At 46.3% G+C, this 27449-nt stretch overlaps 2 protein-coding genes and 1 long non-coding RNA gene across 3 annotated transcripts in view; 2 read left to right on the top strand and 1 right to left on the bottom strand.

The window, feature by feature from the left end:
- LOC135826551 (uncharacterized) overlaps nt 1-11033 on the bottom strand; it is a 45282-nt gene extending 34249 nt beyond the window's left edge. Inside the window, exon 1 of the long non-coding RNA XR_010555320.1 lies at nt 10962-11033. This is a non-coding gene — a long non-coding RNA (uncharacterized LOC135826551). The remainder of the gene's footprint in view (nt 1-10961) is intronic.
- A 5051-nt stretch (nt 11034-16084) lies between these two features.
- LOC135826610 (uncharacterized) lies at nt 16085-17134 on the top strand. Its single transcript, XM_065339215.1, has one exon. It carries the CDS (start codon nt 16085-16087, stop codon nt 17132-17134), a length of 1050 nt encoding a protein of 349 aa, XP_065195287.1.
- A 6875-nt stretch (nt 17135-24009) lies between these two features.
- LOC135826059 (uncharacterized) lies at nt 24010-27102 on the top strand. Its single transcript, XM_065338698.1, has one exon. The coding sequence runs from the start codon at nt 24291-24293 to the stop codon at nt 26058-26060; it is 1770 nt and encodes a 589-aa protein (XP_065194770.1). The 5' UTR covers nt 24010-24290; the 3' UTR covers nt 26061-27102.
- The last annotated feature ends 347 nt before the right edge of the window (nt 27103-27449 follow it).

The following is a 27449-nucleotide window of genomic DNA, read 5'->3' as shown; positions in this document are numbered from 1 at the left end:
GCCCAAACCCAGGCACGTCCTTGAAAAGCTTGTGCCATTTCTTAAAATTGGCCCACCCAGCATAGGCCCCCTCAAGGTCGATGGCATCGTCTGGTCCAGGTGCTGGGCTGCCAGTCGATGTAGTTTTTCGAAATTTTCGGTACAGCTCTTTGGACTTGGCCTTCAAATTATCGATTTTATTGTGGACCATCTTCCCATCGTATGCCATGTCCAGGCCAACACTCCTAGCATAGAGATTGAGGTCTTCAGCGATCTCTTTCTCCTTCTGTGACCTCTTCTTCATTGTTCCACTTTTCACCCGCTGATAGTATGCCCACAGCTCGATCAACTTCCCCTCCATCTCATCATTGAAGACAACTTTCGGCATGCTGAACTTCAACTTCTCAAACTAGCTTCAACGCGACAGAAGGAAACAAACAACGTGCAACTACTCAAAACAAGGAACAGATCGAAAGGAAAGAAAGAGCTGACGACAAGAAGCCTCACGGAAGGTGCAAAGCAAACTACAGTCCAGAAATGCAAATAAAACAAAAACGCGCCTTTGTATACCCGTCCGGAGTTTGCTGAATACGTTTGCGCAACATTTTAGGTTTCCCGCGAAAAGCAGACCGTTTGCATGGTAACTTTTACAGGAACGCAACAAAAATGGGATTTTCTATGTAGTGTGCAAGGGCCCTAAGGATGGCTATTGTCTGTGAAAGCATGTCAGTGGTTTGACATGTTTGCACTCCGCCCTGAACTGCAGACTGTCCAGCAGCTCCATCTGTACATGTAGTCATCTCTGAGGCAGCAGTTGAACTATCATGAACTTCACGCTCAGGGTCCATGACCTGACCTGTATTCGACCTTGAACCAGCCTTGTGGATCCGAGAGTACAGCGTGGAGTTGCCGGCAGATGCAGAGTTGTTCTTGTGCTGGCCACAGTCCTTCGCGAGGTGCGTACGGGAGCCACACTTGAAGCACGTGGGAACTTGACCCCTGTGCCAAACGCGAAGTTTTTGACCGGAGCCAGGCAGCACGATTGTAGACGGTACGGTGGACTTGGGTACAACATTTACAAATACAGTGCCAGTCGTGAACGTACAGCCATCCACAGACTTTTCTTCCCGCTTTGGGAGACCAACGGTGGTTTCAAACTTCCCCATCGCCGATGTAATGGCCGACAGCGGAGTATCGTCCGCCATGTCGCGAATGCGATCGGATTTATTCGTAGTCACGAGCACAATGCATGTATATAACCAAGAATTCACAGCTACGTAGGTCTACGTATAGATGTATCCTTGTTCAGTGCATGATCTGTACGTTCAATCACTCGCATCCCTTTGTGACACCCTTTTTCTCACCTTGCACTCGTTTGTATATCTAAGGTTCAATTCTGGGCACCCTTTTTCTCACCTTGCACTTCGTTGCATTTCTAATGTTTCCGTTCCGGGCACCCTTTGATTCAGTTTGAACCCATGCACCTTGGCTTGCACACGCACCGACATCCAACACGGACTGTGTGTACGACTATCGGCATCTTTGATGGCCTTCACTATCCATTTTCATGCTCACAGTTGGACTCGTTGCACCGTGCGTATCTTTATGTGTCACCTTTTCAGCTACATGCACGTGGAGCTGTTTTAGTTCCACAACTTGGTGCTCTTCTTGCTTCTCTTTGATTCTTCGCTACTCCTTGGGAGCTTATTTCGATGCGTTTGTATATTTATCGCTTGTATATTTCTGCTGACGCTGTACGCAAGACACTTTCACGGCACACTACTGCTACAGGCATACACTCCGACTCACCTATATTATCGCTCTCCCCTTGTAAATATTCTTCAGTCTTGATTCACAAGAAAATTGGGCACTAAGGAAAATATGGTCTGCTTCGAGTGGTTTATGTAAAGGGTATGTACATGGTTCGCGACATTTTGGTGCCGAAACCCGGGAGAGTCGAGCGGCGACTCTCCTAGTATAGGAATTTGAACGACCGACGAACCATGGAAAACCAAGCGGCGGTGAGGGGCAAGCGCCAAAAGGCTGCTCGTCACCACAAGACGATCAAAGATATGGAAACGACAACGGGTAGTTTCCTCTCGGCAATCTCAACGGACATTGAATCGGATCCAGCAGCAGTCAGAAAGCTATGTCAACACAATTTCCAATTGGACTCGCATCTCGAGGCGCTCGAAATATCGCTGGAAATGTATACTGATTTAATTAACGGGTACGAAATAAAAGGGTCTGACGACCAGGAATTCAAGGAAAATCAAACGGAATGGATCGAACAAATGGATGAATTTATACGTGTAACTAACATTAATTTGGTGTCACTAAAATTCTTACAAATGGAATGTCAAAAAAAGGATCCGCAACCTGCAGCCACGGCAATGGCGGCAGGAACTACAGCAACTATAATGGATGACGACAAACTCGACAGACTGCTGTCGGAAATGGTATCAATGAATCAAAGCAATCAGAGCATCATGACAAATTTGACGAATTCTCAGAGTAATGCTAGCAATAAAACTGGTAACACGGTCAAATTGCCTAAACTGGAATTGTTCACTTTTGATGGTGATGTAATGAAATTTAAGGAATTTCAAGATATGTTTACTGCCACTGTTCACGCAAATAAATCTTTGTCTGATGTGGAGAAGCTATCTTACCTGAAAACACACGTGAAAGGAAAAGCGCTGGAATGTATCTCTGGTTTGGCCCTGTCAAATTCAAATTACAAGGTTGCATGGGATTTGCTAATTGATCGGTTTGGGAAAGACCATGTTGTAATCAATGCTCGGTACTTGGCATTAGTCGATTTGGAGAAACCGTCTAGCCGACCTGAATCATTGCGGAAATTCTTGAATGACGTCGAGGCAAACATCAGAAGTCTAGGTGCGCTACATGAGGACATGTCACAGGCACTATTCATTCCACTGATTACCTCCAAATTACCGAAATCGGTTATGTCCCAATTAGAGTTAAAGAAAGGCACTACCACGAAATGGACAGTGCGAAGTCTACGTGAGGCAATGAACCACTACGTAGATGCAATGGAAGCAGCGGAAGCTGCAACTACCGGCGGAAACGAACGACAAAGGGACCGACCATCCAACCCAACGACACACGTAGCTCACTCAATGGCAGCAAACACGGTAAAAATGGAGCGTAAATGCATCTACTGCGGACAATCGCATTTCGCTGATGAGTGTACCAGGTACACAGATGCAGAAACCAGAAAAAATCAATTGAATGGACGGTGTTTCATTTGCCTGAAATCTGGACACAGTGCAAGGGCATGTGAGCGCACTAAACCATGCTACTACTGTAAACGCACAACACACCATTGTAGTATCTGTCCGGAGAAATTTGGCGCAGGAAAAGTGTCATCCCCAATTCAATCCACAATGGGAGTGGCAATCGCAGATTGCAAAAACACGGTTTTGCAAACAGCAGTTACAATGGTGTCAAATGAAAGCGGAACCCAGGAATGCTATGCTCGGATTTTATTCGACACTGGGGCAACTAGATCCTTCATCACTGAATCCCTATGCCACAAACTGCACTGTAACAAGATTGGAGAGGACACAATCTCAGTGTCAAGCTTTGGTAACGAAAAACGGAAAATCGAAACCATGCCAAGAGTCAATCTACGAATTGCACAACCAGACAAATCGTGCACGGAGGTCTGCGTAAATGTCACGTCCATCATGTGTCACCCAATTCAACGGTTCCCGCTTCCTAACGATGTGAAGCTGCATGACATGCCTCTTGCGGAACCACCTGTACAGCAACCAGAGAAATGTGTTGTGGACATACTGATTGGTTTAGATTACTATCATGAATTCATAACCGACGGTAGCACCACATTGCAGAATGGCACACACATGGTAAAATCAACGTTTGGGTATTTACCATCTGGCAACCCATCTGGCAACATGGAATCAGAGGAAATAGTGAGTGATGCTGTACTCACGACGTGGCCAACGGCGAGCGCGGATACCTTCGAATTTGACATGGAAAAATTCTGGAAACTCGAACACGTTGGAATTGAAGAAGAATGTGAAATTAACATGGAAAATCCGACCGCAGACAATTTTGAAAATACTATCAGATTTGTCAATGGGAGATACTTTGTATCGTGGCCGTGGAAAGAGGACGCTACGGATCTACCGGAGAATTACGAGCTAGCCTACGGTCGGCTGAAATCCCTCTTAAATCGGGTTAAGAAAACGCCAGAAGTATTAAAGCAGTATGACGACATCATACAAGAACAAATGGAGAAGGGAATGGTTGAGAGAGTCACAGAAACCAGTGAGCAGGCAAAACCACACCACTACATTCCACACCATTGTATCATTAAACCGGGAAGCAACACAACAAAGATCAGAATCGTGTACGACGCTTCAGCAAAGACAAAATCGAACAACAAGAGCCTAAATGACTGTTTAGAGCGTGGTCCACTGCTGTTACCGGACCTATGCGGGATGCTGGTACGCTTCCGCATGGAACCAATCGCAATAACAAGTGATGTAGAGAAGGCGTTCTTGCAAGTTGGATTGAACATGACAGATCGAGATGTAACGCGCTTCCTATGGGTCAAGAACATCGAATTGCCACCTACACCAGACAATGTGGAGGTGCTGAGATTCGCGAGAGTCCCTTTTGGGGTAATTTCGAGTCCATACTTGCTCTCCGCAACAATTGAACATCACCTAGCCAAACAAGGTACTGAGGTTGCTGACAGTATTCTGAGAAATACCTATGTGGACAATGTACTCGGTGGCGTAGATTCTGTCGACAATGCCATTACTTACTATCAGGAGGCAAAGGAAATGTTCAACAGCGCATCGATGAACCTGCGCGAATGGGCAAGCAACAGTGATGACTTCCTGCAAGCACTTCCTGACGAAGACAAAACAAAATCGGAAAATGTGAAGGTGTTGGGAATGGAATGGAACACGGTAACAGACACAATCAACGTCCCGTCGAACAACGCCGACACAAAGTCAGTTAAAACCAAGAGGCAATTGCTGAGTGTCATTGCGTCATTTTACGACCCAATGGGATATTTCTCACCTGTCGTACTCAAAGCCAAATCTCTTCTGCAACGTGTATGGAAATTAGACATCAGCTGGGATGATGACCTCCCAGAGGAAATAACCAGTCAATGGGTCAAGATTGCGGCAGAGATGACGGAAGCTTCAGCCACAGAAATTCCAAGAGGTGCCATGTCTTGGACACCCAACAGCCAATACGAATTACACGTGTTCTGTGATGCCTCGAAGGAGGGTTATGGCACCGTTGCATACTTACGTGAAATTGGTGGCTCGGTCAACGTAATCTTCTCGAAAACACGGGTGGCCCCAGTCAAGGAATTATCCATTCCAAGACTAGAGCTTCTTGCGGTACTGTTGGGTTCTCGTGTAGCCACATTCCTGGAAAAGGAACTTCCCGTGAAACTAGAAAATACGTACTTATGGTCAGATTCAAAATGCGTACTTGGCTGGCTTAACAATTCTAATGGAAAATTACCCAAGTTTGTGGCAAGGCGAGTACAGGAAATTCGTTCCCACAAATTAAAGTTTCTGTACGTCGGATCATCACAAAACCCAGCAGACTTGGCGTCAAGAGGAGCTGGTGTTGCTGATCTGAACCGTGGTGCCTGGTGGAATGGTCCCAGCTGGCTAGCTGGCGAAACAGAGTGGCCGGCAAGCCACGAACCAATAGAGGCTACTCCTGTCACCGCTAATTTCGTGCAGGGGGAGGGTCCTGACGGATCACCAGCAGGCATTGACCCGGAACGTTTCACTTCTTTCGGGAAACTAGTCAGAGTCACAGCGTATGTACAGAAATTTATTGATAAAATCCACAAAAAATCGGTTGGTACCACCATCTCACGTGACGAATACCAACGAGCGGAATCGAAATGGATACAATTTACACAACAACAACACTACAATGATGAATTTGAAGCACTCAAGAAGCAGAAATCTACGGATTTGATCAACAAACTCGGTCTGTTTGTTGACGAAATGGGACTCCTCAGATGTAAAGGACGAATGGAAAATGCTATTGATAGTCAATCGAAATGCCCTATCTTACTTCCTGGCAAAGATCAATTGGCGGAACTAATTATCATGAACTACCACAAAATGTTACTTCATTCCGGAACAAACCACACACTTAACGAATCACGGAAAAGATTCTGGATCACTCGTGGACGAGAAACGGTAAAGACAGTACTAAAGAAATGTTTGACATGTAAGCGGCACGAGGGTGGCCCGTTTCGAATGCCTAAACTCGCTCCTTTGCCCAAGGAAAGATTAATGGAGTCGCTACCGTTTGAGTTCACGGGTGTAGATTACTTTGGACCGTTGAATTACAAATCTAACGAAGGCACGATGAAATGCTGGGTGGTACGGTTCACATGTTTTACAACACGAGCAGTTCATTTAGAACTAGTAACGGAGATGTCAACTGATGCATTCTTAATGTCCTTCAGAAGATTCATAGCACGGAGAGGAGTACCTGTGAAGATTGTCTCTGACAATGCCCAGCAATTCAAATTGGCAGACCAAACACTGAATAAGCTCTGGGACTCTGTGCAGACGGATCAGAATGTTCAAAACTATCTCTCGAGTAATGGAATTGAATGGAAATTCATCACACAACTTTCTCCGTGGATGGGCGGTTTGTACGAACGAATGGTGCAGGTCACCAAACGATGCTTACGGAAATGTATTGGTCGCAAATTGCTTTCACTCATGGACCTCATTACTCTACTAGCTGAAGTAGAAGGAGTCATTAATTCTCGACCTCTGACGTATGCTAGCGAGGAACTGAATGGTCTTGTAATCACCCCTGCTAGACTTCTAAACGTGAATGCCTGTCTCGGGATACCGCAAACCACCATCGATGTCACTGACCCCGATTTTGCAATATCGGTCAGCTCAGCAGAGTTTATGCTGCAGAAACTCGGTCAGCAAACAAATCAATTGGACATGTTTTGGAAACAATGGCGGGAAGAATACCTGACGTCGCTACGTGAGCGTGGAGACTCTGGTCTCAAACAGCAACGTACACTATCAAAGGAATCCCCATCCGTTGGCAGTATAGTACTGATAAAGGAACAGCTGCAACCAAGAAGTACTTGGCCACTCGGCAAGATCACGGAATTACACTTTAATCAGGATAAACAACCTACCTCAGCTACTGTTAGATTAACAGCTGGAAAGAGCATTGTCCGCCCGCTGTGTCTGTTGTTCCCAATTGAGTGTACAACACTAGAAACACCGGCAGAGCAGCCAGCAGAGCCAACGGCAGCATCGAATACATCAGTACCAGCCAGTGATCGACCGGTAAGGGCAGCGGCTGTGAGATCACGGCAAACCCTGCAGACCATGATCAACACTAATTCAGTCTGATACAAATAACTGTTTCCACTCAATTTTTCTCTTTCAACACTTCATTTCACAGTTGTAATTGTTCACTCACGCGTATGCTATTTCATAACTATGGTAGTAACTTTCAGCGGGCGGGAGTGTCGCGAATGCGATCGGATTTATTCGTAGTCACGAGCACAATGCATGTATATAACCAAGAATTCACAGCTACGTAGGTCTACGTATAGATGTATCCTTGTTCAGTGCATGATCTGTACGTTCAATCACTCGCATCCCTTTGTGACACCCTTTTTCTCACCTTGCACTCGTTTGTATATCTAAGGTTCAATTCTGGGCACCCTTTTTCTCACCTTGCACTTCGTTGCATTTCTAATGTTTCCGTTCCGGGCACCCTTTGATTCAGTTTGAACCCATGCACCTTGGCTTGCACACGCACCGACATCCAACACGGACTGTGTGTACGACTATCGGCATCTTTGATGGCCTTCACTATCCATTTTCATGCTCACAGTTGGACTCGTTGCACCGTGCGTATCTTTATGTGTCACCTTTTCAGCTACATGCACGTGGAGCTGTTTTAGTTCCACAACTTGGTGCTCTTCTTGCTTCTCTTTGATTCTTCGCTACTCCTTGGGAGCTTATTTCGATGCGTTTGTATATTTATCGCTTGTATATTTCTGCTGACGCTGTACGCAAGACACTTTCACGGCACACTACTGCTACAGGCATACACTCCGACTCACCTATATTATCGCTCTCCCCTTGTAAATATTCTTCAGTCTTGATTCACAAGAAAATTGGGCACTAAGGAAAATATGGTCTGCTTCGAGTGGTTTATGTAAAGGGTATGTACATGGTTCGCGACACGCCACGCCAAAGATATGCACAGAGACTACAGCTCCATCACCAACTAACAGTACTAATTGAGCTCCGTCGACAGTGAGCCCTCTTGATAATACCTCGTCTCTGACAGATGTGGAGGAGAACAAAACTCTACAAACTCTGCGCCTTCCGCTCAGGTCAATTTGTTTTATTCCCGTAGCTATGCAGAAGACGTTACTTCAGTAAGTCCAAGGGGTGGTCGTTAGTTACAGGTTTTACTGTATATGCAAAGTGTATCGGGGGAATACATTCAGTGCAGTAACATTTTGTGTGGATTTGTGTGCGAGGCCGAGATCCTACTAGCAGGCTGGCTGGGCCGCCTGTCGACCAGCCCGGGAATCGCATGTAGGCCGTTAGCATAATAATTATAACCTATATAGATGTATAGCAGGGAGTCGTATTATGTAAACGACTCCGTGCTGTATAGGGAGATTTTCTGGAAAGAAATACGAAGTAGGGAGATGAGGAAATGCAATTAGAATGGACGTTAGTTGCCGAATAGGTGACAGGATGCGTCAGCAAAAACAACCTTTGGAAGAGAGATCCCGTCTTCTCCAAAATAATTCTGAACGGGCGGGTCAGCGCCAGTCACAGGAAACGTCGGAAAAGAGATCCCGTCGACTCCAGAACGTCCGTGATCGGCAGAGTCAGCGCCGGTAACAGGAAACGTCGGAAGAGAGATCCCGTCGATTCCAGAACATTCGTGATCGGCAGAGTCAGCGCCGGTCACAGGAAACGGCAGGACAGACATCGCGTCGACTCCAGAACGCCCGTGATCGGCAGAGTCAGCGCCGGTCACTAGGGGTGTGCAGATAATGCTCGAAAAGGTGGCAGATTCTGCTCGAAAAGCAGTGAAATTGGCAGAACCATACAAACCTATGGCGGGCAATTCCTCGAATTCTGCTCTATTTCTTTATCCACATACCAAACATGCATGAAACTTACCAAAAAAGTACCGAATTTGCCAATTTTTCTGCCGGCATTATCCGCATATGCCTACCGTTCACAGGAAACGTCAGGACAGAAATCCCGTCGACTCCAGAACGCCCGTGATCGGCAGAAACGAGACAGGTCAGGGATAGCGCCAGGCATGCCGATGGCACAAACAAACAAAAAAATGTTGTGGCCAGCTGTCTTTGATGGTACGGTACGGGACAAATACGGGATAGCGCGGGGCGTGACACAAAAAAATTGAAAATAAACAAAAAATATTAACCCCGAAGTAATGCAACAGACGTTACTTCAGTATCGTTTGGCGCTAGCCAGGGTTCACACGGCTTTGGCAGGTCACATGCATGATGAGCAAGCAAAAAAGCATAGCGTAGGGCCCTGAGCTTCCAAGCTCTCTCGTTTCATTCCCGTAGCTATGCAGAAGACGTTACTTCAGTAACGTCTGGCGCTAGCCAGGGTCCACACAGCTTTAATTTGGTATTTGTTTGTGTCTTTGTTTGTTTGTTTGTTTGTCTGTGTCACGCCTGGCGCTATCCCGTATCTGACGGCAAAAAATCATAGGGATGTTATAAATTTTTCAATTCTCCTATTTTTCAGGCATATCCTGGGATTCGAACCCGCACTATCGCCCTACATCCATTCCCCCATACACTTCGCATTCATACCCATTCTTCCAAGTTGCTTCACGTTATGATCTTGCGTTTGAAAGCCCTATTTGAATATTGCGGGCAGCTGTATGTGGCCAGCTGTGTTTGATGGTACGGTACGGGAGACGGTGTCGTATTACCCTCGATCGTACCTGTCCCGTACCTATCCCTACCGTACCGTACCATCAAAGACGGCTGGCCACAATGCATATTCAAAATTAATAGGGCTTTCAAATGCAAGATCATAACGTGAAGCAACTTGGAAGAATGGGTATGAATGCGAAGTGTATGGGGGAATTCATGTAGGGCGCGATAGTGCGGGTTCGAATTCCAGGTTATGTCTTTAAAAAAAAGGATTTTTTTAAAGACCGGGGGATGCATGCAGGGCGCGATAGTGCGGGTTCGAATCCCAGGTTATGTCTTGAAAAAAAGGAATTTTTAAAGAATTTATAACATCCCTATGCTTTTTTTGTCTAGGTCATCAAAGCAAAAAAAGGATAGCGTAGGGCCCTGAGCTTCCAAGCTCTCTCGTCTGGTTTGACACCAGAGGAAAGCAACAGTCTAATAAAAAAGGCATGGTCCTTCGAGGGAAGGTTGCCACTCAGCTGTATGGAACATACTCGAGACATTTCTAACAGGTACACATACACACAGGATTGAATGATTCCGGAGCACCAAAAACTGCATCCACTCGCACACTCACAGACTGATTGTTTGAGGATTTCGCTCCTGCTCTTCTAGCAGTTGCGCACTCTTGTGTGGGGCAGCACTTTTGGCGTTTGTGTTATGCAGAGCTCACTGACTTGTCAGTTTAAGCACTATGACAGGGTACGTATGGCCTGGTTTAATTAAAATAGGATTTTGGAATTTTTTCATTGTCATCATGTTTGGCCTTATTTCCTCTGTGCTGCGCTCATGAGTCCACAAAAGACGAAACAGGTCTGTCCGCAGATTGAGTATTTATCTAGGGTATTGTGTTGTTGAGGAATACAAGAAACTTCCAGGAGATGTGACGAGGCAAAGTAAAAATATTTCAAAAATCCTACCCTGGGGACCCTTTGGACCCAACAACCCGGAATGAGGGTTAACTTACAGTTCCGCAAGCTTTGGTAGGTTTGCAAATACGTTTGTAGGAAGGCTTGCAAGTTGATTATGGTTCAGGCGTCTACAAAAGGAGAGGAGAAAAGGGGACTAAAAATATTTGCGAATATTTGGGTTCAGTGATGGCCGCTTACAAACCAGGCGGTAAACCGTAATAGGAGGAGTAGAACACAAGTCAAGGATCTAAAAACAATTGCATGAAAGCAAGAATGTGATAAGTAAATTGAAACCATACTCAAACACAGCAAAATTCAATGAAGCGAGCACTGTCATAGAATAAGTATGCCATACACTCTCAATAGTATGACAGAAAAGAAACATGCTAAGAGAAATGACATAATGTACTTGTACCTAACAATATCACACTCCAGCACACCACAGGACGACGGGTCATTTGTTGGTGAGCCTGAGGCGGTGGCTGGTCTGGGTGAGGAAGAGGGTGGATGGTTGGTCGCGCGAGTTGCGGAAGCTGTCTTGGTTTGCCAAGACGGAACCACATGCTGCCTATGCAGCACTAACCTATGGTTTACGGTGTAGGTGGGTGTACCTTTTCCGCACTGTGCCCCTCCCGGATGAGTGCGTCAAGAGCTTAGACAATATCATCGCTTTCAAGTTTCTCCCAGCACTGACGGGTCGTGGTGCCTTCACCGAAAAGGACTTACGCATGCTGAGACTGCCCACCTGGTTTGGTGGTCTGGAAATCCCGTCGTTCCAGAGGATGAGTCAGACGGAACTTGACGCGTCAGTGAAAATCACAGAGGCTCAGGTTGCTGAACTAGTCAACCAGAACAACACATCCTGGGAAAGACGCCAGACTGAATGCATAAGGGAGGCTGCTTTTAACGCAAAAAGATGCACCGGCAAGCAGCGAGCTGCATCAAGTGAAAATGACTTCAAGCTCGTGGAGCAGGCTGCATCGCTTGATGGGGCTCGTCTATGATTCCTCATCAGGGTATATTGTTCAGTGTGATCTGGAATATCAACACCAACTTCTTGAGGAGCACAACGATTATCCAGTTGCTCCGGAACGTCTTTCCGTCAATGAGGATGTGCTATCTCCATACCAGCAGGAGCTTCTTGATAAACAAGGCATTGCAATTTTGACCTTTCCACGGCAATTTTGTGATGATACGCGTTCCAGATTCAAGTTGTGCAGAAGCTATATCTGGGCTAGGTTCAAGAACGCTTGTCATGACTCGCTTGAGTACTTTGGGTATGTAGCCGTTAGAACACAGAATATCCTCTAGCTTAGCAATTTCAGCTGATAATTGTGATGGTGATCAGATGTTTTCACCTCTGAAGGTTAAAATGTTCTGATCAAATTAATGTCACAAAACGAGTTCCAGCGAGTGTAAAGACCTGAGAACGTCGGCTTTCTATATACAGTGGTGAGCAATTCTGTGGAAGAATGCTTAATCAATAGATCAAGAAACGGCAATTCTCCATTATTCTCCTCCTCCATTGTAAACTCAAGAGCTGGTTGAATATTATTTGAACGCTCAGGGAATTCCAATGCCAGTTTCCGGTTGTGAAGTGCTGCGAATGTGTCATCCTCATAACGCCTATAAAATTGGAGCCAATGCCTATCTGGAATTGTGTTCTCAAAATATCCAACAAAGATATTGGCTAGCACGGGGCCCAATGGTGAACCCATGGCGACTCCGTCCCTCTGTGCGTACATATTATCATTAAAACTGAACTGCACGTCTGATGTGGCTTTGGAAAGCAGCTTCTTGATAAGATCTTGGGGTATTTGCGGGGCTGATATTTCATCATCATGGTATAGCGAATGTATGCAGATATCTTTTGTTTCCTTGAGAGGCACGTTTGTAAAGAGGCTGACTACATCGAAAGAGCACAGGAACAGCGATCCAGAGTTCCCTGCCTACTGCTGACCAAATTCCCTTACATTATTCACGAACTCGCATTGTTAGTCTACCACATACATATACACACAAAAATTGTCGTATTTGTTCATTCATGCATTTACTCCTCCTGTAGCCCCCTTCTTCACCAATTATTCACCCGAACGGCCCCAGGGACTGTTCCGGAGGATCAGCGCACCACACGGGGACAAGTGTCGAACTTGCTTCAAGTTCCCTTTCTTCGTGGGCCTGCGGGACGATCGACCATGATGTTTCGGGGAAGCATTCTCTGGAACGCTCTCCCCTCTGATTTTAGAGTGATAGGTGTCCCTGGTCCCTTCCAAAAAGCTCTTTCTGCCATTGATATACTTACCTTGTGAATATCCTCGTTATACCTTTATTATCTGCCATAAATTCCAACACTTTTTTTAGTGTAAGTTCGTTCAATGTTCGTGGTCTATCGTCCAACACGAAAAAGCAACTGCTGGCCGAGGACCTGCGTTGCTATAAAATTCAAATTTGTTCTCTGCAAGAAACGAAAATTCAAGACGGCTACGACGGAGTTCACGGCGACTACAGGATTGTGTGCCTCTCCTCGACTTGCCGACATTATGGAAACGGCTTTGCTATACACCACTCGCTCCTCGATAGAGTGTATCGAATCTGGAGCGAGTCGGATAGAGTTGCCGTTCTGCAAATTCGACTGTCAAAAAATAAACTATTGTCGCTCGTCAGCGTGTACGCGCCGACGTTGACTAGAGTTGCGCAGGACCAAGACTGCCTAGACGACTTCTACTCCTCACTCAACGCTGCAGTTGCCAAGGTAAAATCTTCATCTATCGTCCTCGTACTCGGTGACTTCAATGCCAAGCTCGGAACACAAAATAAATCACTCCATCAATGCATTGGGCGATACGGAAGAGGACGACAGAATTACTCTGGCGAGGTCCTTGCTGACTATTGTGACTCAGCTTCCCTATTCGCCTGCAGCACAGCTTTTCAGCACCCAGCACGGCACTGCACAACATGGACAGGATGGAGAAATAATAAAAAGAATAATTCAAGTGGCGGAGCCCCCATTCCCATCTATAATCAAATAGACTATATCTTGTGTTCCACTCGTCAGCGCCAGCTCTTCACAGATGCCAGATCTTACGCTGGAACCCTGCTGGACTCGGACCACCGATTGCTTGTGGCACGAATGAAGCTGGACCGGTTGCGTGGTGTGTGGGGCCCAATAGAGCACGCTAAGAAACAGCGAGTAGGCATGAAAATTGCTGTGGATAGGCTGTCCGATCCACGCATACGGAAGGAATATCAGTCCGCTCTGGAAAATGATATTACCCAACACTGCAGCTGCAAGCCAGAAACAAAGCTAGCCCCTCAGGAGCTATGGGATCAGGTACATACGACTGTGATGGAAGTGGCCAGCGCTACCCTGGGAGCATCAACAAGACCGCCAAAAGGAAAATGGATACCTGACCCACAGCTGACGGCTATGGTTCAAGAAAAGCGGAAAATCCGGCTTCAACTGATGAATACCCCTGATGCAGCAGTAGCAGCACGTCTGAAACTCCACAAAAACCAGCTATCTCATCAAGTTCGCAGGCAAGCCAGAGACAATGCAAGCAGATTATTGGACGGTAAGGTGGCGGAAATTGAGAACCAGAAAGATGACGCGCGCATGTTCAAAGCTGTGCACCTGCTCCAACGAAAGAAACAACAACCCATCACGATAAATGATGCCAAAGGACGACGGCTTTTGAACCCTCAAGACATAGTTGGCGGAATCACGAGTCATTTCCAAGAAATGTTCACTCAGCCTAACACTACCATCCAAACAAAAAATACAGAAAAATTTGCAAAAGAAATCACACAGCAGGAAATCACATCAGCAGCAAGGCGCCTTAACAACGGCCGTGCGACCGGGCCAGACAACATGGCAGGCGAACTTATCAAGTACGGGCCTGCCCCTCTTCACCATGCTCTAGCTCGGATATACAATGCCGCTATTTCCAACAATGAGCCACTCTGTATTGGCGACGGGACTCTTATCCCGCTACAAAAACCTGGCAAGGCCAGGGGGCCCCCATCAAACCTGCGACCAATAGTACTGTTGACGGTGTTGCGCAAGGTGTTGTCACTTGTGGCATTGTCCCGCGTAAGCAGAAAAATACATAAATACTTATCTCCCACCCAGAGCGGTTTCAGGCCTAACAGAAGCACCTCGGACGTAATATGGTCTTACCGTTGGGCTATAGCCCGATGCCAACGCCTACAACAGAAGTATGACATTATCGGTATCGACATGTCGAAAGCATTCGATACCATCTCGCGTCCGAAACTGATCAATGTTCTTGCGTCATTCCTTGACAACGACGACGTTACACTGATTTCATATCTTCTGGAAACTCGCCTGGAAGAACATAATGGTGAGGCGAGACGCCAGGAACTCGACAAGCCATGGGGCCAACATTTTCGCACCACTCACCCTGGATGTAAGCTTAACTATGGGCAAAGTGCATTCTCTGCAGTTGAAGTAATAGGAAGAGAGCCTGATCGAGCCCGTCGAAAACTGCGCGAGGCAATTGAGATTCGTGATGCCAAGCCCCATGTGAACATAAGCACCGGATGGGATTTGTTGTGAATTTTCTCAGCTTCCCCTGCTGCTACTTCAATATCACTGAATAATTATAATATGAGGCGGGTCACTCAAAACCATTCTATTCCTGATGCCTCGTCGCGTCCCTGGTGGTAACAGTTTGGCATGGAAGTTTTAACCTCATAGTGCATTGACTCATGGGGCTCCGTGCTCCCCTCCTAGATCCTGTGCTAGAATTAACACCATAATTATTTGGCATGTACCCTCACTTCGTAGAGCACAACGGCGCGCTCTTCTTCTCCGTGATGTGCACAGTTGCACCTTCTCTCTCCCCCCCCCCTCTGTATAGAGGTGACATAACTCGCATCATTTTATTTTTTGGCGCTACACTCTGTGCAACGCCATTCACAGAGCACAATGCGCGCTACCTTTTGCTGCTTCTCCTCCGTGATGTGCTAGTTGCGCCTTTTTCTCTCTCTCTGTCATACTAGGTGACATAATTCGCATCTTTTTTGGCGCTACACGCTGCGTATATACTGCTCTTGTGTGGCTTCCACGGTATTCATTGTTATTACCTGATGATGGCCAAGTGCCGAAACGTTGTAAAATAACGGAACTGGTTCGGATGTGATATGCAGCGCTATGGGAATGGGTGTGTCCACCCGTATTCTTTTCACAGATGAAGCTGCAGGAAGCCTCAGCCCTTCTTCATATCTTCTGCAGCACAAAACCTTGCAGGTTCGATTGCCGGGAACGGATGGCATTAAGTTCAAAACCGACAGAGGCACCCCACAGGGGGACTCATTATCTCCTGTGCTATTCATCGTGTATCTAGAAGCGGCCCTGCGGGACGTGCGAAATATCTTACCGATCCGGCCACAACTCGACATCGACCTGCACCTCCCAACTGACACATCATATGCTGATGATGTTGACTTTCTGTCATCTAGGGGAGCTGACCTCCAATCATGCCTCCCTGTTATTGGGGACACCTTAAAGCAATGGGATTTGACAGTTAACTCCGCCAAGACAGAATTCACCCATATCGAGAGGTTCAGCGACTGCATTGCAGAAGAATGGAGGCTGACCCGGAAGCTGGGATCGCTACTGGGTGACAGGGAAGATGTATCTCGGCGTATGCAGCTGGCCACAGGTGCGTTTCAACGGCTTTGGGCACTGTGGGTGAGAGGCTCGCAGGTGAGAGAGAACAGACGTGTCAAGCTATACAATGCATTTATCACACCAATACTTCTGTACAATTGCTCAACATGGGGAGTCCCAAGCAATGTCATCAAGCGATTGGAAGCATTCCACAGACGTCAATTGAGAACAGTCGTCGGGATCAAGTACCCTCAAGTCATCAAAAATAGCGAGCTGTATAAACGCACCAACTCCCAGCCCCTTGGGGAAACCGTTGTGAGAGCGAGGTGGCGGCTCTTTGGCCATGTCCTGAGACTAAACGACGATGTACCAGCACGCGTTATGATGGCAGCATACTTCGAAAACCCAAGTTCCGCTGCCACCTGGCGGGGCCGGCCACGTACCACTCTGCCACTGAGTCTGCACCAGGACCTGCAGCGTATCGGGGGGTCGCTCAAGAAACGCGAGGAACTTGAGAACCTCCATGCCATCTCCCAGTCACGACAAGACTGGAAAGACCTATGCAGCAATGTGATAAAAGCATACATCAAAGCCTAATACTGCTTCCACCTGTGGCAGCTGCATGGCCGTACGGTGTACCATAACATAACTCATTGACTAACATATTTTGTGAAAATATTATCCTGTAAAAGAATAGGAATGTAAACAATATACCTGTGAAAACACAACCTTGAATGCTACTAACACAACCTGTGACTACAATAATCATGAGATCAACCCCAAAACATTTCTTGCAGTTTACTTTCGTAGAGTTTGCAACTTTGTGTTCCTCAACACAACTTGCAGCTTTCTTCAAACATATCCTCAACCTTGGTTCTGTCCTAGATCGTGTATACATACATTCATTGTTTCGTCTCATCATTATGGAGCAGCTTATGCGAAGGCTAGCCAAGCTTGCTTGGCGATGCCAACGCGGAAAAGCCTATAATAATAATAATAATAATAATAATAATTTTGGAAAGGATGGGAGAACTTCAAGTTCAAAGGATCAGTCGGGGAAGTGAAATAATAATAATAATAATAATATAATAAATTCCAACCTTCTCATCTATCAATCATTTGTGCATGCATGTCTAAAAAATAAACCACGTATTCCTGACTCCATGAAATTGTCTTTCTATTCTTTGACTCCATGAAATTATTGCCTTTCTATTTCTGACTCCGTGAAATTGTCTTCATATGATTTTTTTCTTTTTCTTCTTTTGGTCCTTTCCGTCTTATATTATTATCATTTCATGTTTTCCCTTGCATATCATCCCTTCATCATTCTGTGGGAACCTGTCCTATGGACAGGTGCGAAGGCATCTCTGCGTTCATTTGGTAAAGTAAAATAAACAACAACAACACCAACACTCCCACCTTTTGCATCGCATCAAATGGCCAACATTATTTTCACGCTTTAAAGTTAAACATATACTCTTCACGCATTCTCTTCGCCATAATTATGCCCCACCACATATACTCTCGCTGCATACTGCTAGCAACGTTTGTATAATTTACGTCGCTCTCGTACTTGGCACTTGCCAACTCCGCGGACTGACCGCTGTCTCCATTCTCCCCTGTACAAGGCCCTTCATTACTTTAATTGCTTGCCCGCCCAGCTTCGCGAAATCCCTTCTCGTACTCCCTTCAAATCCGAGATATCCCTGCTGTTGCACAACTCTGTATGCTCGTGTAGCGACCACCCCTGCCCGTACACTTAAGTACACAACTCTGTATGCTCGTGTGGCGACCACCCCTGCCCGTACACTTAAAAGTAGTCATTAACCCCTACGCCCTGCCCACCCAATTCTTCCTCACTCTTTCTCCTTTCTTACACTATTATCTCTTATTGGCCAGTGGCTATCGTGAGAATAAAGATTTGAACAACGTACAAGGCCCTTCATTACTTTAATTGCTTGCCCGCCCGGCTTCGCGAAATCCCTTCTCGTACTCCCTTCAAATCCGAGATATCCCTGCTGTTGCGCAACTCTGTATGCTTGTGTAGTGACCACCCCTGCCCGTACACTTAAGTACACAACTCTGCATGCTCGTGTAGCGACCACCCCTGCCCGTACACTTAAGTAGTCATTAACCCCTCACGGCTGTTTTTTGTACGATTTCACGCCACTTAACAATATGGCCGCCGAAAGTCTCGATTGGGCTTCAACGGCAAGAAAATTTGAATTTTCAAATCGTCAGAACACGAGTAGGCCATGGTTTCCCCTGGATTTTGGAGACTATTCAGCCCGGACAGCCCGGGGACCACGCTGATCATCTGCGTCTTGTTTCAAGCTTTCCGCTCGTACCTCACATGACTGCCTTTTCTTCAAGAAACATTTGTTCTGTGTCGTGCGACTTTGGCTTCGTTCTGGAATACTCCTTGTGTCATCGCTGACAAACTCGGCTCCGAGAAGCCCTTCCCGATTTTTTCCCAGCTTAGATCGATAGTTTCCCAGGTAGACGACTATACTCTGGATGTCTTTCCCAAGTGTCATTAGATTATGCGGGTGAACTTCTAAATACGCGCGACGAGTCCGGAGCCGGTTTTCTCTTGATTTGGAAGACAAATGGTGTGACCCTTTAGTTGCTGTTGAGTGTAGAAGGCTGCTTCCTGCTGTAAATTGCTTAGTCGGCATGTGGGATATTGTAAAAGAAGACATCAGCCGGCCAAGTGAGCTTGAAATTGTGATATCTACCCTATTGTGCGTTGAACGATTACGAAATGTCTAACTTGAATGTTGTACACGCGAGCACGCCAAGCAGAGGCTGACAATCACTGGCGAGATCAACCTCCAGACTGCCAGGATTAGTTCGAGCAAGTTTGAAGCGGAAAGACAGCTAACTTGGCCCTCTTTCTCTCTCAAATTGCAGCAAAGTCGAGTATCTCGCTCAAGCGCGTTCAAACCTTTTCTCTTGGTTTCGCGTCCCAAATCGTGGAACCACGGGAGGATCGATATGAGTTTCTTCCAACAACGCAAAATCATTGCGTATTTGTACTATTAGCACAATGTTACACAAATCGCACCGAACGACGCAATATTTATAAGTGCCTGCACGTGAACAGCCGTGCCCTAGGCCCTGCCCACCCAATTCTTCCTCACTCTTTCTCCTTTCTTACACTATTATCTCATATTGGCCACTGGCTATCGTGAGAATAAAGATTTGAAACAACAACTCGAAGGTATCCCTGGTTGTGCAGGCAGAATATTTGTTCAGGACTGGCTTTAGCAATTCGGCTAGCCACTTGGCCATTTCGTGTTGGGTAGCATTGATCATCGACAGGGTAGGTCTAACGGGCAAGTCTTTCTTATGTACTTTCGGCACGCCGTAGAGGACAGGTCGGCACGAGCCAAGGGGTCGGATCCGGGTCGTAATCTATATTGAGTATTTTCCAGCCTTCTTGTATCGCAATAGGTATGCCTGCAAGGCGCGTTCATCAAGGGAAGTGCGGTCATGCGTTTCGGTTGGTCCCAGGTGTTGAAACTTCGATGCATCGGCCAGAATAGCATTCATCTTGTCATTGTAATCACTTTGCTGCATTATCACCACTCCAAGTTGAGTAGATGGGCGTGTTTTAATTCGTTTGAGCCCTTCTTATAGCGCACCTCCCTGCTGATTGCATCGTCAAACTTACTTTTGATCCGGCGTTGTAATCTTGAGGAGCTTGGTGAACCTCAAGCGGTCCAGCACGCTGATGCTCAGATTGACTTCGTGAAGAACACGGCGGTATTTGAGGAGAAAGTGTTCCAAGTCAGCGGTGGTCCTCTCCAGTTCGTCCTAGATAAAGGCGCGTTCGATTCTCCATGGCTTCTTGGCTTAAACTCTCTGCACCCGCTTCTTGGTGGAGCGGGGCGCAACGCAGCACGTAAGGCAGTTCTGTAGAAAGTCTGCATTCTCACGACCACGGACGGTCTGGCCTATGCACTTTAAAACATAATTCAGGTCTTGAATTAGCCGGTGGTTCAGTCGCCGGTTTAGAGAGGAAGGCGAACAAAATTTATATACACACAACAAGAATTTAAACAGTCGACGAGGAGACAATAGTCGTAAGTAGTTAGCTATGTGAGGTTTTTGTCTCATGTCAGGTACATGAAAATGGGGTACTAATAGTACCCCATTTTTGCGTTGAAAATTATTTTTGGCCCGGTTTTTTTGCGGATTAAAAAAATGTTGGTTTGGGTCTTAGGACCCCATTTTTTTTTTTTTTTTTTTTTTTTTGTGAAAATTATTTTTGGCCCCTTTTTTTTGCGTATAAAAATAATGTTGCGACTGTTATTTTGTACTCCTTTTTTTTCATGTCATTACAAAGAATAATGGAACGAACAGTGAATATCGCAATGGAGTGGAGGAGAAAGGTAGTACAATTCAGTTCTTGTTGTCCTGATTTCATCAAGCTGGTATTGGATGAGAGACCACAAAGTTTACTCTTCGAATACGTGTGAGGATGGATTCACCCATGATCTCTTCCGTGACACGCAGTACGAGGTGGAGTTGTCGGACGCTCTGATGTGCACCAATGGTTCCACCCAGTCAGCAATGGAACTGTCAGTCGACGACCTCCTTTGCACCGCCATCGTGTCAACAGTCGACTCGGGTAATTTGGAGATGAATCCATCGTCGCCGATGTCGATCGTACCAACTCGCACACGAATCCGCGTTACTCTTGTTGCAACGGCACGGAGTTGAACGGCCTTGGTACTACGTCGTACACGCACACGATCAACTCGAGAGACTTCATTCTCGTTCACCTCCTTGACAAGTTGCATTACGTCGCTGGAATCCAAATAGGTTGCATCAGCGAAGAGGTCGATGATGTGTTGAGAGCACGGTTCGTCACGCATGTCACTAAGCTTGTAGAATGAGTGTCTACCATCAGTCCACCTTCGCAGTATGACACCATCATCAGTCTCACTAATAGTTCCGTAGTCCTCCACACCACCGATGACGATTTTAGGAAGGTGCTGTTTCCTATTCTTCACATTCAAGATCAGACTGGTGACCCTGCAGATAATATACTCAGCAGCAGTGAGTGGTGACATATCGAATCTTCTGGGATGTGCTATCATCGGGTCAAGATCCCTGGTTGTCTTGCTAGCACTGAGGCGACGGATTGAGAACTCTTCATTATCGCATGAAAATAAATACCATTTCTCTGCTCTGCACGTCTCAGAAAATGTCCACGCCATTTTAGCTTCTTCACACTGCAAGAAGGAGTCGATAATGAAACTGCCGGTTGAGACTACTTCACCTCGAGGTCAAAGTTCACGCCGCGATGACCTTTATAGGATACACAATGGACCACACAAACTCACCCGCGCGCATCACATACACTGTGCAATGACATCACAGTGAACTGCACGATCGGTGGATGTTTTACATGTAAGGAATTCCGGGAATTGGACTTCTCCGTTCCTGATTGGTCAATTCTTTCGTTTTTCAGATCAATTCACTTGATCACGTGATCCAGAACATGCACACGTTTGACTGCGATCTTCTTTCCATACCGTATCAATTCGCTAAGGCGGCGGTATCATGTAAGGAATCTGTATGATGAGTTATGATTTTGGCGGGCACGATGCTGATTGGTCAAATGTTTTGGCGGGCTTAATGCTGATTGGTGAAATGTTTTTGGCGGGCTTGATGCTGATTGGTCAAATGTTTTTGGCGGGCTTGATTGGTTGACACATATCTTATCATTTCAATCCGCCTCCCTCTCTGACTCGTATAAATACGAATGATTGTCCTGCAGTTGAGTCATTCATTCATCGAGTACAGTGCTGACGAGTTGTCCTGAATTCACTTCCTAGAAGATGGCTTCCCTATGCGAGCGAAGGATGAGGAAGAATTCCGCTCTTCCTGCTGACCCTCCTCGAGTTGTGCTCTCTTCGAAGCCAGTACCGGCTAAGCGTCGCTATGCATCACCTGCTCCTACCAAGCTCCACAAAGAGATTGTGGTGGATGGGTTTCAGGAGGACATGCAGCTGTCCTACAAGTTATCGGGTAAATCCTTCTACAAGCCTGGATATAAGATGTACTTCCCTTCGGGAGCTCTGCCAGCCTGTGGTAGTACGGCAACAGCTCGCAAAGATGCTCAAGGACAAGTTTACATTGAACTGAACGAGTCCACTGAGTTCATCATTACGAACTTGATCAAGACTTGTCCATCGCTCCGTGACACTCTTCGAAGCGGACGTGTGGAGAAGATCAAAACCAACTTCTATACATCACGTTCGTCCGACGGTCAATGTCGGGTGTACATCAACGGTGAAAACAAGCTAGTCCCGACCAGCTCGTTTGAACTGGATGTGGAACAAGATGTATTCATCTACCCCGGGGCAGTCTCCCTCGACACTGACGAGCAAGTGATGAAGGTACGTCTTGCTGTTGCTCCAATCATCTGCATCAACGTGGAACCCAGATGTTTTCATCGTGCTCTGGACGCACACATGACACTTTCTATCACGGAACTGAAACAGCTGACTGAGAGCTTCACATCATTATGCAGTGTAGTCGTCCAACAAGACGATCAGCTGGTAGAGACCTTCCAATAAGTCTTTAATGAACTGCCTTCTTTATCACACAGCTGATCATTCATTCTTATTCTATCCTATACTACTTTCTACGGCAATACCTCATGATACTCATTAAAAAAAAAAAAAAAAAAAATTCTAAAGAACAAGTATGGGTGGCGTTGTGTCGAGTAGTACGTCCACGGAAGAGTGCTGCCTTGCCTCTTCGGACTCTAGTATTCCCACTGCTACTAGTGGAGAATGGGTTGCAGGATGTGAAAAGAATGGAATTGGGAAAGATGAACCAGGGTGATCTCATGTGAACACCATCAAGGAATGCGTCATTCATGACAAGATTAATCATATCAAGGTTCCATCATCTGTTTTTGGCGGGCTTGATGGTGATTGGTTGACAACTTTGCATTTTCAACCCAACCCATTCTGACTTGTATAAATACGCATGCTTGGCATGCAGTCGAGTCATTCCTTAACCCGATACAGTACTGATCAGTTGCCTCGTGTCTTCACAAACTAGGAAATGAATTCCCTTTACGAGAGATGGTTTCACGTTGCAAAGAGTCTTAACGGAGCGGTTGATAACAAGACTCATGAATGTCAGGTGTGTCATCTGCTAGTACGAGTTGCTGACCATCTTCTTGCATCATACGCAAAGGATGAAGGTGAATGTTCGGAGACTCGTCATGCCTTTGCCATTGACCATTTGTTCGTTCGTGATTCGACATTATTTCACGCGTGGACATCTGCTAAATATATCACTATGAAGAGACCTGACATTCTCAGGTATGCTGCGAGCTTTACTGTTGGTGATGGTGATCGTGAACAAGCTGAACGACTTGAAAGTTGCATATGCGGCATCATGGAAGGTTTATGGAGTCATGCATCAAACGATGTCGTTGCCCTGGAGATGACCTTGGCATATTCAGTCACTCTGTTGGACATGCTGGCACGGAAAGGCGATCGTGCGAAGGTGTTGTTAGCACGAGATTTCCTCATGAAACACATTCATGATCAATCGAGAAGGAGGATGAACGTTCGACTCATCAACACGATGACTGTGGCCCTTGTTTGTTGTGCATTGCCTGTTGTTTACCTGTTCTTATGAGCATCATAAAGATTTATTTGAGAAAGAAAATATTTCCTATCATAATTAGTACAGTGTGTGTGTGTGTGTGTGTGTGAAGATGGCGTACTGGGCTACGCATTTCCATAGGAGTGATGGTGATGAGGCCTCCCTCAAACACATGCAAAGCATGCGGAATGACATTATCGAGATGCAATCGGTTGTGGGGAACGATGACACCGAAAACACCTTGGTTCATGATGTGGAGAAACTGAAAGAGGAGAAAGCCGATGAGAGTAAAGTGGAAGATGTGGAAAGCAGATCTACGCGCTACACAGATCAAGCCATAGCAGCTGATGAGCTGCACGTGAAAACAGATGGATCCGTGTCCATGGATGCTAACCTCGACATGAACGAGCATTCCATCTGTAATTTGGCGTACGATGATAGTTCTTTGACATGTGCTGTCCCTGCCGGTTGGGTCAAGAATGAAATCCGTCAATCCTCATCGAGATTGCAACACGACATCGACGCTGTGCGCAAGATGAAAGGACCTCGTGGTGATCGGGGATTGGGATGGCTTAGTGGAGGTGGCATGCCACTGAACTCGGTAGGGAGAAATGGTGACTTCTACCTCGATGCAACCACGCTGATCGTGTACAAGAAATTCAGCTCGAAATGGATGGCTTTCGGTCGGCTTCATGGATCAAGAGGTGAAGCTGGTCCACATGGAGAACGCGGATTGATCGGTCCTGAAGGCGAGACTGGACCTAGAGGAGCTGATGGGCAAGGGGGTGAACGCGGTCAAAAAGGTGATCAAGGAATACCTGGTCCAGAAGGTCCCAGAGGTGAAGTTGGACCACGTGGAGAACGTGGATTGGTCGGTCCTGAAGGCGAGATTGGGCCTAGAGGAGAAGATGGACAAGACGGCCCACAAGGTGAACGTGGTGTGCAAGGTGATCAAGGAACCACAGGTCCCGTGGGTCCCCAAGGAACCATCGGTGCAACCGGTCCTCCAGGAAACAGAGGTCCTGTGGGCCCCCAAGGAATCGTCGGCCCCATAGGTCCTCCAGGAACCAGAGGCCCCATGGGTCCGCAATCAAATCAGAACCTATCCGATCCGTTTCATCTACTACCTCACATTCGGAGAAACGCCTACCTCTACATATACTCTCATCCTAGCAGATTTGAATCCGTCACCAGGGTGAGCAGAAACAGATACAGAGGGATAAATCTCGTTGACATGAAGGACAAGAGAATCAACGTGAACAACATAGACATGTTCCGAGACGATCACTTCTACCTCAACATTACACATCACCAGCAAGTTTCCATTAGAGAACGATTCGTCAATCTGTTTCACGACAACATGTCTTTTGCAATGTTCCAAGTAATTCAAGTGGACGCACCTGACCCTAGAAACATGGCATTGAAGGCATTCGACATCGATACTGTCGGAAATTTCAGCTTGGATAGTTTGTACGTGTTGTTCACTGCCACCCACATAAGTGGCAACTACTTCACGGGTTCCGGCCATTCATCATTCAACCTACCCGTTTCGTCTTTAGTCAGCCAATTATCGGCGGCTTTGGATAAGCCTGTGTCGAGCATGACGGATCTCTTGGGTACAAAGTGTGTCATAAGTTACGCTCGGAATTCAGAAGGCCTATTCACTCTATACGTAAACTCCTTTTTGATACATTCCAACTTAGCCACTGACCCATTTTCCAGGACCAATGGAATCGAAGATTGCAATTATAGCATTGGTGGTACTCAATTCTTCAACGGCACTTCATCAAAGTTGTTCTGTCATTTGCACTTTGCAGAGAGTTTATCTTCTCATACAATCCAGCGCATACACACAGAACTCATGACACACTACAATATCTAGCACACATATATAGCACACATGCTACACTACATTCTTGAGATGAAAAATAAAACCTATCTATAGTAATCATCATCACATCACCAGAATGTCTGTGATATTGACAGTGGCGAACAACACGTCGGGAGTGAGCAGGGGATTGCACAAACCGAACTTTACTCTAAATGTGAAGGGCCTCGATACGCGCGATAAAGTCCTGCATGTTGAATCGGCTCAGTTTGAAGTACACTTTGAGAACATAGACGAGGCAACGAACAAACTCTATGTGGTACATGGTGTAGAAGAAGAAGAAGAAGAAGAAGAAGAGGATAGACTTTCCATCAAGACGGGAACATACAGCGATGTAGACGATTTGGCGTCTATTATCAATGCCACTCTGAAACGAGCGGGACACGGAGACATTGTGTTTTCCTACTCTCGTCACACCAGCCGCATAAGTGTCTCGGTACCCAGGAATAAACGGTGCTTGTTGAAGAAGGACTCACCCGGATTGGTGCTGGGTGTGGGCACTATTCTCAAGCCATACACGATCGAGGGATCTCACACGTTCCCGTTCGCTGTGGATCTGACAAAAGGCAGAAGACTTGTCCTGCTCTACACCGACCTCATTGGACCTGCTGTGGAGTACGAAGACAATACTGATTCGAGGGTGCTGAAGACTTTTCTTATTCAAACCCTCAACGGTTTGAATAACTACGTGTTCGGGAAAGAAGACAAACGATTGCTGCTTCCACACGAAAACGTGACTAGCATTTCGTTCTGGTTGAAATTCAACACCGGTGAACACATCACTTCCGGATATCCCGTCTACCTTGATCTTCGGATCACCAACACAACTACTTAGATGGATCTTCCAGATGTTCGTGTCCGTCACGTACGTGACATGGTGGAGGATATAGCAAAACGAAAGAAATTGGAGAGCGAAAAGGTGCGTTGCCGGGAGAAGTACGTAATTTACAACACTGCAATCTTGTCCTTTCTCATACTCATTCAAACCATTCTCAATATCCTTCAAGGGAGTGGTGTCGTATCTGGAGAACATCGCATTCGAATCATCGCCATCAGTAGCACGATCATAGGTGTGATCATGGCATGCATTGGTAAACACGTTCTCGACACCAAACGTCAGCTTGTCAAGTGTATTGAACAACTGCAGCAGATGGAGAGAGCTGAAGACTCGTTCATGTTGGAATTGGGCATTACTCTGGAAGATGGGAAGCTCACTAACGAGGAGCATCAACGATTGATAGCGATGATGAACGACTTTCGCAAGACACTGGATATTGGATCTTTGAAAAAAATTCACCCCTATTATAATGTGACTCGCAAGAATGGCACAGGAGATATACTCACCACAAGCTCCGGAGTCCTTCACGGGACTCCTGACCAACA

Source organism: Sycon ciliatum, chromosome 10 (assembly GCF_964019385.1).
Source record: "Sycon ciliatum chromosome 10, ocSycCili1.1, whole genome shotgun sequence".
Taxonomy (NCBI): Eukaryota; Metazoa; Porifera; class Calcarea; order Leucosolenida; family Sycettidae; genus Sycon; species Sycon ciliatum.
Note: the sequence above shows the minus strand (reverse complement) of the source record. Positions and strands in the feature narration are given on the sequence as shown.